The 14445-nt window shown below is 52.2% G+C and overlaps 1 protein-coding gene across 1 annotated transcript; it reads left to right on the top strand.

Annotated features, from left to right (window-relative positions):
- Positions 1 to 7258: 7258 nt before the first annotated feature.
- EOMES (eomesodermin) lies at positions 7259 to 11836 on the top strand. Its single transcript, XM_035319231.1, has 6 exons — positions 7259 to 8107; positions 8236 to 8390; positions 8507 to 8628; positions 9059 to 9217; positions 9308 to 9369; positions 10026 to 11836. The coding sequence occupies exons 1-6, from the start codon at positions 7350 to 7352 to the stop codon at positions 10759 to 10761; spliced, it is 1992 nt and encodes a 663-aa protein (XP_035175122.1). The 5' UTR covers positions 7259 to 7349; the 3' UTR covers positions 10762 to 11836.
- The last annotated feature ends 2609 nt before the right edge of the window (positions 11837 to 14445 follow it).

Raw genomic sequence — 14445 nt, 5'->3', positions numbered from 1 at the left:
CAGTGACTTGCTGTGGCGCCCACTAGTGTCCCCCTACCCTCCGTGGGTCTGCTTCCCGCACAGGTCCTGGCCCCACGGCTCACCACCTGCCCCCAGGCACCCGAATGAGGGCTGGTAGATGGTGCTGTGAAATGCGACAGCGAGACCCAAATCCCCAGAAGGAGAAAGATGAAACAAAATGGACAATTACTTCCAGAGCTGTTCCTCGACTAAAAACAGGAATTCAGGACTGCTTTGGTTTTGTTCCTCCCCCCACCCCCCGAAACTTGTGTACTTGCTGCCTGGCGGGATGGTTTTCCATGTTTACAGGAGGCTTTGTTATTATTTTGCTTTGAAGTGGGTTTTTAGCAGCACTTACTCTACTCAGGGGCTCCTAACATCCACCCTGACTCAGATACTTCCCAGAGCTAACGTGCATAAATAGGCGACAGAGTAAAATTCACCCCTTAGCACCTCCCAATACTGCACCACAGGTAGTAAAACTATGAAATAAATGGTCATGGTGTCTACACCATCCTTGAGACCTGGGTGGACTTTAAGAGCACTTTGCCTGGCAGGAGCTGGCCAGCGTCCCACACCAACCAAAAGCTCAAAAAACACAGCACAGTTTTTACCCTAAGTTACTCTGGGTCCAGCTCTGCTACTTGCTAATGAGTCCTTGCTGCTCTTAACTCTCTTGGCCCTGTAGCAATCTGAACCAAAGGAAAAGCCCGTCCTTCGCCTTGTCGTGACACCTGGTCCCAGGGGGCACAGGTGTAGGAAGGCAACGGCCACCACCGCATGGGATGGAGGCCCTCTGATCTCCAGCAGCACGCAGAGGCTCTGTGGGTTACCGGCCTTGCTGGCTGAAAGCTCTATGGCTCAGGCTGTATATAAGGGTAACTGGGAGGTGGGATTTCACCTTGAGCGGGGCTGGATAAGGTGTGAAGTAGGCAGAAATGTTGCCGTGATAGTATTATGTCTACCGAGCCCTCAGCACCCTGTGGACATCAAGGTCTGACTACTCATATCAGGCCACCAGCTGCTTTCTAATGGGTCTTACTAACGGGGCTTGCATTTTAATTCAGATCAACACCTGAAACAAAAGATCAGAAGATTTTTTTTTCCATGCCTTTTCGTATTCATTGCATCCATTCCTTTTCTGCCCTTTAATCCATAGCCATGGACAGTGGGAGTACCAGTAACAGCCTGAAATGTGACTGGTGGGGAAAGGAAAGAATATAGCCAATAAATAATTAAATAAGGGAAGAAGAAAGAATATACATTTGTGTGATGGTTCAAAGCTCTTCTGTGATATTGCTCATTTGTCTGTTCTCATCTGTATTACCCAAACTCTTCGAGCTAAATTTTTCCCCCACTAATGTGCTAGGAATCAACACAATCATCTGTGCTAGAAAAAAAATATGCAGAGCTCATACTTCACTCACTGGAGTTAATCGGAGAGAAACGGTGTGGGGAGACTTTCACGTTGCCCTTGTGTCTTCGCGAAGCCAATTACGGTGGCAGAGACTGGTTATTACAACTGATAAATTATGATTACAGGGGTTGGTTTGGGGGTGTCTGTGTTTGGTTTCGGTGGGGGGTTCTTTTTCGGGCGATTTTACATTTGGGGCTTCTTCGGAAGGTAACTTCTGTGTAGGTCCTAAATCTCTGCTGCCAAAAACAAACAAATAAATAAATAAATAAATATTTTTAATTTTTTTTAAAAAATAAATAAAAAAACTCGGCGGGGGGGTGGTAGCAACGGAAAAAAAGCTCTTCCTCGCCGGTGGTGAGGGGGCATCTCACTGGGCTGCCCCCGGCGGTCTCCCCCGGGGCGAGTGTTTCCCGGTGGAAGGATTTCTGGCCGATTTCCCCTCTTGGGGCCGTGTTTCTGGCCGATTTCCCCCCTTGGGGCCGTGCCAGCCCCGGGGCGGGGGTGCAGGCAGGCTCGGCTCCGCGGCCACGCAGGGCTCCGCAGGTGCGGGGGCACCTTTGAACCTCCCTCCGCTCCTGCAAGCGGCTTTTCCGAGCCGAAATTCCCGTGGGGCAGAAAGCGGCCATCGCCTTCCATCAGCCCCTAACGACCCCGCTCCCCTCTGCCTTTGGTCTGGCTGCCGCCCGCCCGGATGGGTGATTTGGGAGCGATCTGCGCCCGTGGTTGGAGGCCAGCCGGGATGCTCGGAGCCGCTGGGGGCACTTCCCCCCGAATGGCGCCCGCAGCCCCCCGCCGAGGGGATTTCAAAGGGTCCCGGGTTCCCCCAGCAGCCGCCACCCCACTGCCCACTGTTACTCGCTCCTCCAGCCCGTCGGGTTAATCGTTTTCCCACTGGGAGCCTCGTAGCGAAATCACGGAGGGCGAAAAGCCCCCGCAACCTCCAAAGTTCTTATTTCTCAGCTCTCGGGTTAGCAGCGGGAGATGCTGCACGGCTCTGCCATCAGAAGACGGCCCCGAGCGGTACGAAGTTTATCAGGGCCTTCACGTGGTGAAATTGTACTTCTTAAAGTGTCGGGATGAAAAGGAGAACGTCTTTTTTTTATGGGCTTTGAGCTGCTAGTTATAATTACTGTCATTTAAACAGTTTAGTTGGGTCCAGGCTCTTTCAATAAGCGTTGTTTATCTAAACCAGGCAAGCAAACTAAAATTAGCTGTTTAAAATAATTTTTAATAAATCTGTAAATGTAAAGAGGGTCAGACCAGATCTATGGCCATCACACCCGTGTCATGGATCCTGGCACGTTCCCATATTTCCATGGCATGGCTGTCAGGCTGGCAATTGGCACCGACCTAGAAGCGAGTAAGCAAATCTTGCTTTAAAACCAGGGAAAAGGTGCTAGGCATCCCTCATTAAGCTTATTGGAGGGTGAAAAGACAAGCATTTAAGAAGAGCTGTTTGGAGATCCCTGTGCATGAATAATACAAAATATGAAATGATGCTCGTGGTTATGCTTGGCTTTGTGATCCTAATTTCAGTCTCTTCCTCTCCCTAAGTTTCTACAATTCCATTTCAAGAAAGCAAAGTCACCTCAAAGCTAAATCCAACATTTCCCATCTCCCTTCTTGTAGGTTTTCCATATATTTGTCAAAATGACAAAGGTATCTGCTTTACTAAGTCTTACACTTTCTAGAATGTTGTTCTGTAGCCAACAAGATACCTTAGGCCCAACAAGAAAAAGTGGTTATGTGAGTTTACTTATCAAAATTGCCAAGAATTTAATTCAAGCACTGAATATATTAAACCTTCTCTGTTATACTGCCATATTTTACTTATTAGTATCAGACCCTGATTAGTTTTTACTAAACCTTGCATTTCCCTTTAATTTAACATCACAGCACAGCATACAGGTTTTTAGGTATTTTTCCTTATAAGGCAGAAAGGATGTGACTGATATGGCTGCTTTGAATACCACTTTATTTTCAAATACTGACTTGTTTCTTCCAGCTCCTGATTCATTAATTCATGTCTGTTTTTTTTCTGTTTCATGTACCTTGTGTAGAAAAGGATATTCTTCACCATCTCATTTTTATAAATTAGCCCCATAATAATTACATACAATTATGTATACTGGTGTGTATTTTTTAAAATATCTTTACCCTGTCTTTTAAAATTGTTTTGAATGGGTAAGGAAATAGCAGCTAAATTTAATGGATTACCAATGAGTGAAATTGCTGTTAATGTGACACCATGCCCAGTTCATATTAAAAATAATGGTTCTTTGGTTTTGTAGACCTACTCATTCCTTGTATTTAAGGTCCACAAAAATATGTTTCAACAACAGCTGACTACTTTTTAACTCCTTGGGATCTGAGTTTTTATGAGTCAAAGTGTATTTGAAGCTGCATGCCTTGTACCTCCAGGACGGTACACTTCTGCACATGGAAAATCCCATTTGTCATAAACTAAAATGGATTCATGGTCTTCACAGCTACAGGACAAATCTTGTCAACAGAAAATAAAGAGCATTTCTAATTAATTTAGTTTGCTAACATTCCCACAAAGGAGGTAGCTGTTGTCTGTGTTTGACAGGTGAAACAACCAGCCAGTAGCTGGCTTTCATCACAGGAAGAACTGATGAGGTTAGGCATCAAGCTGCAATACCCTGAGCCTTTCACGAGCACACTAATACATCTCTGATTTTTCTGCATGCTGTAAGCACTCAACTGCCTTGAAAAGAAAGGTAGCAAGAAAGAAAGAGAGAGAGAGAAGAAGCAAGAAAGAGGGAGAAGAATAAAGAAATGGAGAAAGAAAGACTCACATATGACTCGCAACATCTAAAAGTTCTCTGATTTTGTGATTTCAAAAGCGACACTGAAAGATGGTGGAAGTGTGGCAAGTCTCATGAATGCATCTAAAAGTATCCTCCTTCCTCTGCCTAGCCAGCTACTCTGCATGTAGTTGAAGGGGGGGAGGAAGCCAGATTGGATGACTGGAAAAAAAAAAAAAATAAAAAAAAATCTGCAAAATTCCAGCACAAAGTTGCCATAAAGGTGAAAGTATTGAAGCCCATTGGGAATTGGATGCTAGCAAAATGAGGAGGACGTCTTATGATGGCAAGCTATTTTTAAACCAAAATCACAGCAAGGAAAAATCAAGCAAGGAAACAAATTGCCTTGCAGAAACTGTTCAAACATAGCATTCAGAAAATACCACACACCCTGTGTGTCCTGCCATAGTGACAGCAAGACTTCAGGAAGAGCACGGGGACCAAATAGCATAACAGGGGATTCTGTAACTAAAATTTATAAGCTTATCAACGTGGACCAGTTGTGTGTGTGTGCATCTGTACACACACACACAAGGATAGTGGACTTATATGGCTATGTATGGTGATGCATGAATTCATATTTATATATATGTTTGCAACAGCCTGATGGAACAGGTTTTATGGTTCCCAACTTTTCCCTTCCTAGGCCCTACTGTGCAGGGTACTTTGGTCTAACGGTGTTGGTTCCCACGAGTTTAAGCAATTTGCTGAAGAAGAGGATCACTGAGCTCCAAGAGGAAAGGTCTCAATCCTATCCCAAAGGCAAGGGGGGAAATACTGCAGTGTAGATTTCATTGTAATGTCATTCTGCCGTAGCTCGGGCTGCAGAAAATGAAGTATTCTCGAACAGCTTCTTCAGAGTCAGAGGTGCTCTTTATTTGAATAAACCCAGGGAAACTCGGCTTTATTTGAATAAAACCCAACAAAACACGATAATCTGTAACCCTTCAAAGACCTACAATTTCTTTCAACATTCTTTTTGTGGTTTGGAGGTTATTTTGGTAGTTTTACGAACCTAACATGCTCCTTTCTGTTTCGCCGATTTGCTGCTTCTGCAGTTTATCTGTAACATCTACAGGGCTGCGGGACCCATTCAGAAATCTGCGGTCCCGCACATGAGCGAAGCATCCCGCAGCTTTTGGGGGCGATTTTCCCTGGAGAGGTCCGGGGCAAGCAGCAGGAGCGGAGCCGACTCCTAGGGGCTGTGAGGGGCAATGCCCCGGCTGCCTCCCCGACCCGCAGGGGGAGAACTGCAAGCCGGGGCAATGACATCCCGGGTCCCGGGGGTCCGGCAGGTGCTTGCGATCGCCACTTCAATTTGCGGGATGCGGGGGACTGGGGCTTTTTCCGCATCGTGCAGATTGCGTGAACGAGCATCCACATTTCAGGCTGCGCCCTCAAACCCTGGCATAGCCGAAGGGCAGCTGAAGGTGGGAAGGTCTCCGTCCCTGTCCCTGTCCCTGTTCCCGTCCCCGACCCTGTTTTCGTCTCTGTCCCCGTCCCCATCCCCATCCCCGGTCCCGGCTGGCCTGGGGGGAGCTGCTTGTTCTGAGGCGGGGGTCGAGGCCAGGCTGCTCCGAGCTGAACTGAAAATCCCCCCTGTTCCGGAAAGAGCTGGAAGGAAACCTGAATTCGTTAGGGAAACTTCATCCCAGATGTATTTCGTACTGAAATGGAAAGCTCCCCTCTTAGTGGGACGGCCACGGTTTTCCTGCCCCCTGTACCTCGGTGAAGGCACCGCGGGCAGCCTGAGTATCACCGGGAGGTTTTCTGACTTTACCGCTTAAACGCGAGGTTAGCCAAATTTTGGGAAAGAAAACGCAGCAGCTTTCAGCAGCGACCGGCACCTGTTTCAAACTGTGGCCGGTTTCTGATCCTGGAAAATTCGCTACCGTACACCCTGCACAGAAGCATCGCCAAATCTCCTTCCGTGCCTGAGCGCCGGGTTTCCCCGGCACTATTTCGATGTCTTCCTTGGATGCCAAACCGGGAAAACTGTCCTGGAGCGAACGGGGGGCTAGGGGAAGCGGGGGTGGGTCAGTGCCGGCTGTCACCAGCCGCCCCCCGGGCACCCCGCAGGTGGCACGGCGGGGACCGCTTCCCGCAGAGCCGCCTCTCGGTTGGGATCCGGGAGGCGCAGATGAAGCCCCGAACCCCAAAATCGGCCGGGCGCCTCCGTGCGGGCTGCATCCGGAGCAAGATCCGCGTCCCGCTGCGGAGCCGCTCCGGTTGCTGGCTGCAGACTGCGGCAGCCCGATGCGGAGCGGCTCCGCCGGCGGCTTCTGCCGTCCCGCAACGAAATCCTGGCCGCTCCTTGGGGCCGCCCTCAAATTCGGTCCCGATGAAGAGGCATCGGGCTTGCAGCGCTCCCCGCGATGCGGGCGGCTGCGGGGAGAGGGGCTGCGGGGCTGGAGCTGCCAAGTCCTTGGTGCGTGCTCTGCCCGTTCCGCAAAATCAGGCGGGCATCCAAATCATCCCCAAATCCCCGTTCCCTCCCCCGCCGGGGCAGTCGTTCCCATCCGGGGGAAAGCGAGGAATGGATCTCTCCCGAATTTCGGGCTCTGGCACCCTCCTGAATCCCCGGCCTGCCTTCCCGGATCGAGGTGCCGAAGGGGAGAGCGGGCTACGGGGAACCGGCCGCCGGCCTCCCGAGCACCGGCGGCTTCCCACCGAGACACCCTGGTAAGGTGTAGCGTGTTTCCCGGGGACACGGTGCTGCCCGGGGAGGGCACCGGGGGACGGCTGGGCTCTCCTGGCCCTTCTTTTTAGGGGACCGCCGGCCCCCGGGGGGTGCTGCCGGCAGCCGGCTGCGGAGAAGACGGGGAGGGAAGGGGGGGGGGGGGGGGATGCCGGGGACGCGCACCCCAGAGTCACAGGTGACTTGTTCCAATTAGTCGCTGTCTAATTAAATTAGTGTCACCCGGCCCAGCCAATGGACCGGCGGGGGCGGGGGAGGCGGCGACGAGGCATGCCCCTCCCCGGCTGCCCGAGGAGCGGGGTATAAACGGCCCGGGCCCGGCCCCAGCGCATCGCTGCGCGGCCGCGGGTCGGGGTCGGCAGCGGGCTGCGAGCAGGGGGCTGCTGGGCACCGCCGCCCGCCGGGGATGCAGCTGGGCGAGCCCCTGCTGGCTGCAGCGGGTGGGGGACCCCTGCCAGGAGCCCCCTTTTACCCGCTGGAGGGCGGCGGGCGAAGCGCTGGAGGAGGAAGCAGCAGCAGCAGCACCCGCGGGCCGCCCCGCCCAGGCTCCCCGCCTCGCCTGGAGCTCGATAAGGCGGCCAAGAAGTTCGGGGGAGCCCAGGCCATGCTGGGCGAAGCGGAGGGGGGCGAGCCGCCCTTCGCCGCCCCCAAAGCGGACGGCCGCAAAGCCACCCCCTGCGGGGAGGAGGAGCTGCCCCCGGCCGCGGCAGCAGCAGCAGCCCGCTACTCCCTGGACAGCCTGAGCCCCGAGCGCTACTACCTGCAGTCCCCCGGGCCCCCGGGAGGCGAGCTGGGGGGGCCCTGCGCCCTTTTCCCCTACCCACCGGGGGCGCAGCATGGCGCCGTCTACCAGTCCCCCGGCGGGCCGCCCCGGTACCCCTACGGCTCCGTGCTGTCCCCCGGAGGCTTCACCGGAGCCGTGTGTCCCCCCGGGGGCCGGCCGCAGTTTGGCGGCGGAGGGGGATACCAGTACGGGCAGGGGGCGCCCCCCGGGGGGCTTTACGGGCCCTACCCGGCGGCGGGGGGCTCCTGCGGGGGGCTCGGGGCGCTGGGGGTGCCGGCAGCCGGGCCCGGGCTGCGGGCGCAGGTCTTCCTCTGCAACCGGCCCCTGTGGCTCAAGTTCCACCGGCACCAGACGGAGATGATCATCACCAAGCAGGGCCGGTAAGAGGCTGGGGGACCGGGGAGAAGGCACGGGGGTCCCACCGGGGTGGGATGCTGTCTGGCTCCCGGGCAGGCGGTGCGGTCCTTTTCCCGTCCCGCATGCAGCATGGTGTCGATCCCCTCCGCAGGAGGATGTTCCCTTTCCTGAGCTTCAACATCACCGGGCTCAACCCCACCGCGCACTACAACGTCTTCGTGGAGGTGGTGCTGGCAGACCCCAACCACTGGCGCTTCCAGGGGGGCAAGTGGGTGACCTGCGGCAAAGCCGACAACAACATGCAAGGTAAGGGCGGCTCTCCCTGCCCGGCTCGGCTTCCCGCAAAGATCCCCCTGCTTCCCATCCCCTTGGCAGGGCTCTTCTCCCCTCCGGCTGCCCGTTGATGTAGGGCTTTTCTCTAGGCAACAAGGTGTACGTCCACCCCGAGTCGCCCAACACTGGGGCTCACTGGATGCGGCAGGAGATCTCCTTCGGGAAGCTGAAGCTGACGAACAACAAAGGTGCCAACAACAACAACGCACAGGTAAATGGCGGCGGGGTCTCCGGCACGGGGACACCAGGCTCCCGGGGTTTTCCAGCCTGTCGAGCTGCTAGGTCACTGTACTTGTCACTTGTTCCCTTCTTAACATGCTGTAAATGTGCTTTTCTCCTTGTCTTCCTAAGGAGAAGCGATGTCAGAAGTGACTAGGTGAATTTCTTTGTCTTTAAGCGATATGTCTAGCCTGGAGTTTTTAAAAAAGTGCAGCTGATAGCTCTCAATTTCCTGCGTTTACTGAACTTAGCATATTAGTAACCTAGCGGAACAGAGGGCTGCCCGCTGTGAATCCTCTCCTACTAACAGCGAAATCTCCCCCTTCCGAAGTCAGAGGATTAAAAAGACTCTTATTGCCTGTAAGCAGTAACGCTGCTGCTGCAGTTTGACTTAGTATTGTCTCTTCCGCGGTTCCTTTCAGATGATAGTACTGCAGTCTCTACACAAGTACCAGCCTCGGCTCCACATCGTGGAAGTGACTGAAGATGGGGTCGAAGATCTGAACGATTCTTCAAAGACTCAGACGTTTATTTTCCCTGAAACACAATTCATAGCAGTTACAGCATATCAAAACACTGATGTAAGCACGGATCCATAAAACTATGGGTATAAACTTGAGTGGTGTGGGTTTGGCATGTCATTTTTACTGTGTTCTGCTCTTGGTTTTCAGATTACCCAGCTCAAAATTGATCACAATCCTTTTGCAAAGGGCTTCAGGGACAACTATGACTCGTAAGTACATGTCTGCCTTGCAGCTGTTTCTGTCTGGGAGGCATGATTCTGCCCTCAAATATTCATGTCTAAAGAGAAAAAGAGAAGCTCTTTGATAATACTTCAGTTCTTCGGAAGCAGTTATACTTCTACTAGCAGCTCTGCTGGCTCATGTGCTCTTTTTAAAGATGTTAAATGTCTTAGACATATGCCTATCTGAAAAGTTGATGCATTCTCCCGATCGCATTTTACAGTCAGCTGCTGAATTTTGGTTAAATACACTGGCAAAACCTAGCTGGCTTGAAAGCTGGCAGCAGTGTATCAGCAGTATCTGTACAGGACAGGTGACTTCAAAGTGTAAGCAAGACTTGCCTAGTCATCCATTTGACACTTGTCTCTGAAAAGCTGTAGGTATTCAAGTCGAGCTTCTGAAAGGGCTGCATTTCATTTAAAATGGGTTGGTTGGCAGATAATAGTATATACTTGTAATAGCAATATTAAAAAATTTATTCTGGTCTAGGAAAAGCAACCTGAACTTGTAAAAGGTGATGGAAAGGAACTTCCAGATCAACTTCATTGTAGTTCTAGCTAAGAAATAACTCAGTTTCTTCCTGTTTCTTTAATACCGTACTTGGAATTGTAGGAACAACTCTCAGTATTTCTCTTTTATGTTGTAGCATGTACACAGCCTCAGAAAATGACAGATTAACTCCATCTCCCACGGATTCTCCTAGATCCCACCAGATTGTCCCTGGAGCCCGCTACAGCGTGCAACCATTCTTCCAAGAACAGTTTGTCAACAACCTGCCCCCAGCCAGGTTTTACAACGGTGAGAGAACTGTACCTCAGACAAATGGCTTGCTCTCCCCACAGCAGAGCGAAGAGGTGGCCAGCCCTCCCCAGCGGTGGTTTGTTACTCCTGTACAGCAGCCCAGTGCCAACAAGCTGGACATGAACTCTTACGAGACGGAGTATTCTCCTAGCACCTTGCTCCCTTATGGCATTAAATCCCTCCCTCTTCAGACATCCCATGCTCTGGGATACTACCCCGACCCAACATTTCCATCCATGGCTGGCTGGGGGAGCAGGGGCTCTTACCAGAGGAAAATGACCCCAGGATTACCTTGGACCTCCAGAACAAGTCCTCCAGGCTTCTCTGAAGATCAGCTTTCCAAGGAGAAGGTGAAAGAAGAAATTGGCTCGTCCTGGATAGAGACTCCACCCTCCATAAAGTCTCTAGATTCAAATGATTCTGGGGTCTACACGGGTGCTTGTAAGAGAAGACGGCTCTCCCCTAGCACTTCAAGCAATGAAAATTCCCCATCCATGAAATGTGAGGACATTAATGCTGAGGACTATAACAAAGACACTTCAAAAGGCATGGGCTACTATGCGTTCTATACTAGTTCTTAAAGCATCCTTTTACTCCAGTTGGCTGTTTTATTTTCAGGGTGGCCTTGGTTTTTTTGCATTACAATTGCCAAAAAGACTCTTGCCTTCCACCTTAAATTGTTGTGTGCAATTCTAAAGAAGGTGCCAAAGCTTTTTGACTGTTGCAGGTAACTAAGTAGGGAAAGAGCAAATTATGATACAGTTCTCTCCTCCTAGAAGGAGCTGCATGTGGAAGCTGTAAGCAGGAGCCTAGATTTTTTTACAAGGTGGGTTATTTATTGGAGACACTAAAGTGTACAGTTTTGGCTTGGCTCAGAGGCCTGATCAAATCTATGCACTGCTGAGCAAGGAAATAGGGTTGGATCCCAAATTTCACTGTCTTCCCTGCCTGCCCCTCTGATTAAAAAGAGGGCTGGGCTGTGGGGGGCTGCACAGATGCTACATTCTGCTTTAGAGCAAGCTGGTTCCTTCAACCCTTGTCTGCAGCACAATTGGCTGAGTTGGATGCTGCTCAGCTAAGGCTTCCTTTGGCAGAAGATGGTTTAAAAAGTAAGGCCTGCTTGCCGGGAAGGATTTTTTGACTCAAAGGTGTTGTTGCTAGCAATGGTGTTATAATGACCAAATCTGACTTTTGTTTGTCCAGAACTTGTGTAAGAACATGGCTCCATCCCAAAAGCCTAACCTTTACTGAGGTGGCAAAAAAAAAATCAAAAGTGTACAGTTGTGTTTTGTCTAGGTACACTGTAGCATATTGTGGAATAATGTATAAATAGTTGACCTATAGTTGTTCAGCCAGAAGGACCTCCAGTGGTGCTTTGAAGTTCAAAAGGCATTTTTTGGTTAATCAGACTTAGCATATGGAGCATCGCAAAGACCATTAACAGACTTCTATTTGCGTGTATGTAAAGTGACTTTCAGCTGCCCTGTATCAAACTGGAAGTGATGTAACTTACCCACTTTTCTTGCCTATAGTTTCAGCCATTTTAAATTCATCAACCCTAGAGCACTGGCACACAAACTTCTCCCAGTGAAACTTGGTTCTGTTTTTTATGTACATAGTAGCAATTTTTAATAAATGTGGTGCTGCCAGGGATGAGTGGGGTTGGCTCTCTGCTTCTTTGCCTCTTTTGGGCATCCCAGCTGGGGGGAGGAGGGAGCCCAAGCAAGGGGATGCTGCATCCCTAAGGAGTGGGGACTGAGATGCATCTAAATTTAAATATCTTTTTAAAGTTTCTCCTTGCTGCTTTATACCTTGCACTGTGCTCAGATAGATGCTAAGTGTATTAGGTTTTATTATTCCCCCCCCACCCCCCGTAAATCTCATACTCTGCCCCCATTCTCTTATCTTTCCCTCCCCTAAAGATCTGAGCTTCTCCCCACGCTAGCTCCCCAGCCCCAGGGCCCTTCTCCCCCGGAGCTGCGGGGGGCGAGGTGTGAGCTCTGCCCCCGCCCCTTCCCGGAACGCGTTAAGAAACTCCCCCGCACCCTTATCGGGGGAGAAAGCCCCTCCTGGCACAGCCATCGGAGCCCGGCTACCTCTGCGGCAGCACCTTTCCCGAGGAAATGCAGGCGGTAATGGGATTAAGCTGTTAGCGATGCGCGGCTGCAAACAAAACAACCCCAAGGCTCGGGCCGGGGCCCTCCCTGAAGGAGCTAAAATAATCGGGGGCGGGGGGAGGGCGTTTGCAGCGGCTCCCGGCCCGGGGGAAGGCGAGCAGCCGCCTCCCGAGGAGCTTTCCACTACCTCGGAGCCCCGACAGCTCTCCTGGGGAGATGGATCGCATTTAGGACGGGAGGAGACTGGCAGGAATTCGTAAGCTGCTGGGGACAGAGGTGTTTGTTTGTTTGTTTTTCTTTCTTCCAATTTCTCTTTCCTATTTTTATTTTTTCCCTTTCCTTTTAGGGCTTCCCCTCCCTGTTCTCCTGCCCCCGTCGAAGCTCGCCCGGCGCTCCGGAGCACGATGCTGCCGCAGCGCCTTATTAAAGACTGTAGATTTTTGCACTGCGCGATTTAAAAAAAAAAAAAAAAAAAAAAAAAAAAAAAAAAAAACTTAATACTTGTGAAAAGTCCTCACACTGTTTAATAGAAACATAAGTGCCTGGCTGGCCCCAATTAACACCTTGTGATTATAATGCATTCCTAAAATGGGGTGTCAGACGCCAAATTGTGAATAAAGGTAGCTAATTAATCTTCGTAGGATGACACTGATAAACAACTCTATATTTAAATAAAGATCAAGGAACCGGGTGCTTCTTATTTGTTTACATTAGCAGAAGATAAAGTTAACTACCCTTGCACTTCTCTTCGTACCGCGGCAAACAGCAGAGAGCCCCGGCCGGCCCCTGCGGCTCCCTTATCGCGGGCTGGGAGGGCGGGGGCCGCCCCAAGGTGCTCGCCCCCTTCTCCTGGACACCCCTGGGAAGGGTGGAAGTGACCCCAAGGTGCTCGTCCCCTTTCCCCCGGCCACCTCCGGGACGGGCGCGGGGCGCCCCCGGCCCCGCTCGCACGTCTTCGCCTGGCGGCTTTCGGTCAGAAAATGCTGAGAGAGGTGGGTTTAGGAGGAAAAAGTAAAAAATAAAAGTTATCTGCACCGTGGCGGGCGATGCTGTGCAGTGAGAGGCGAGCTGTGAGCGTGCCCGATGAGGCTGCAGAAATGAAGTTATCGGTTAAGGAAAATCCGGGCTTCGCCGGGCGATGCTGGCGGGGGTCCGCTTGCTTGTCCCCGGCGGGTGCTGTGGGGCACGGGGGGGGGATCCCCTCTTCCCACTTTTCCCTACCCATGGAGAGGGTGAAATGCGGTCTTAACCTTTTGAGGCCGTTCCCCGCGATTTAACCATTATCTCGGCTATTTCCCCATTCTTCGAGGGAGAGGTTCCTGGCTCTGCATGTGCGTCGTTTGTCTCTGGTTTAATGGCATCGGCTCCCGGCGGGTGAACAGCGGCAGAGGAGAGGGGCTCATCCCAGGGCCGGCTGGGCTGGAGACGGCTCCTCAGCAAGCAATTTGGCGTTTTTTTCGTTAAAACAGCCCCGCGTGTGCTCTCGCCGCTGCCACGTCGGAGTTAACCGCCCGATCTCCCAACGAAACTTCGTCCCTCGCTGCTCGCCCCAAACTTTTCCGCCGATCCTTCACACCCAGATGGAAAAACCAAACGACCCCGAGCCCCTTCCCGTCCCACGGCGTTTCCCCCCCGGCGGCAGAAAGGACTCCTTCCCAGCTGCTCTGCGGGAGGAAGGAGCAGCTATTTTTTTTTTTTTTTTCAGTGTCTTTTCGACTACTAGATCGAGGTTTTACTTTCAGTCTGAATTTCTTCCACCCAACCCCGTCCTCAACGCCGGCTTTTCATCGCCTGCTGGTTTCTTTCCACCTCCCCCTCGCTGAGGGGGCTTTCCCAGGAAGGGTTTTTTCGGCAGTCCCCCACAGCCGCCGCCGCCGCCTTCCCCTCAGGGACACCTCAGCAAGAGCCGCGCTGAGGCGTCCCTGAGGGGAGGGCAGCAGGGGCGGCTGAGGGAGGCGGCGGATCTACCCTCGATGGGATCTACCCTCCTCCGGTGCCATTACGTTTCAGAAATGCCCCATCCCGCCGGGGTGACCGGCTTAGGGTGACGGCGAAGCCGGCGGTGGCGGCTGGGGCGGCCCTGCTCTGGGGAGAAAATGGCGCCGAGGTGGCTGAGGTGAGGGCGACAGGGCCCGCCCGTGCCTTCCT

Source organism: Oxyura jamaicensis, chromosome 2, assembly GCF_011077185.1.
Source record: "Oxyura jamaicensis isolate SHBP4307 breed ruddy duck chromosome 2, BPBGC_Ojam_1.0, whole genome shotgun sequence".
Lineage (NCBI taxonomy): Eukaryota > Metazoa > Chordata > Aves > Anseriformes > Anatidae > Oxyura > Oxyura jamaicensis.
This window is presented reverse-complemented; position numbering and strand designations above follow the sequence as displayed.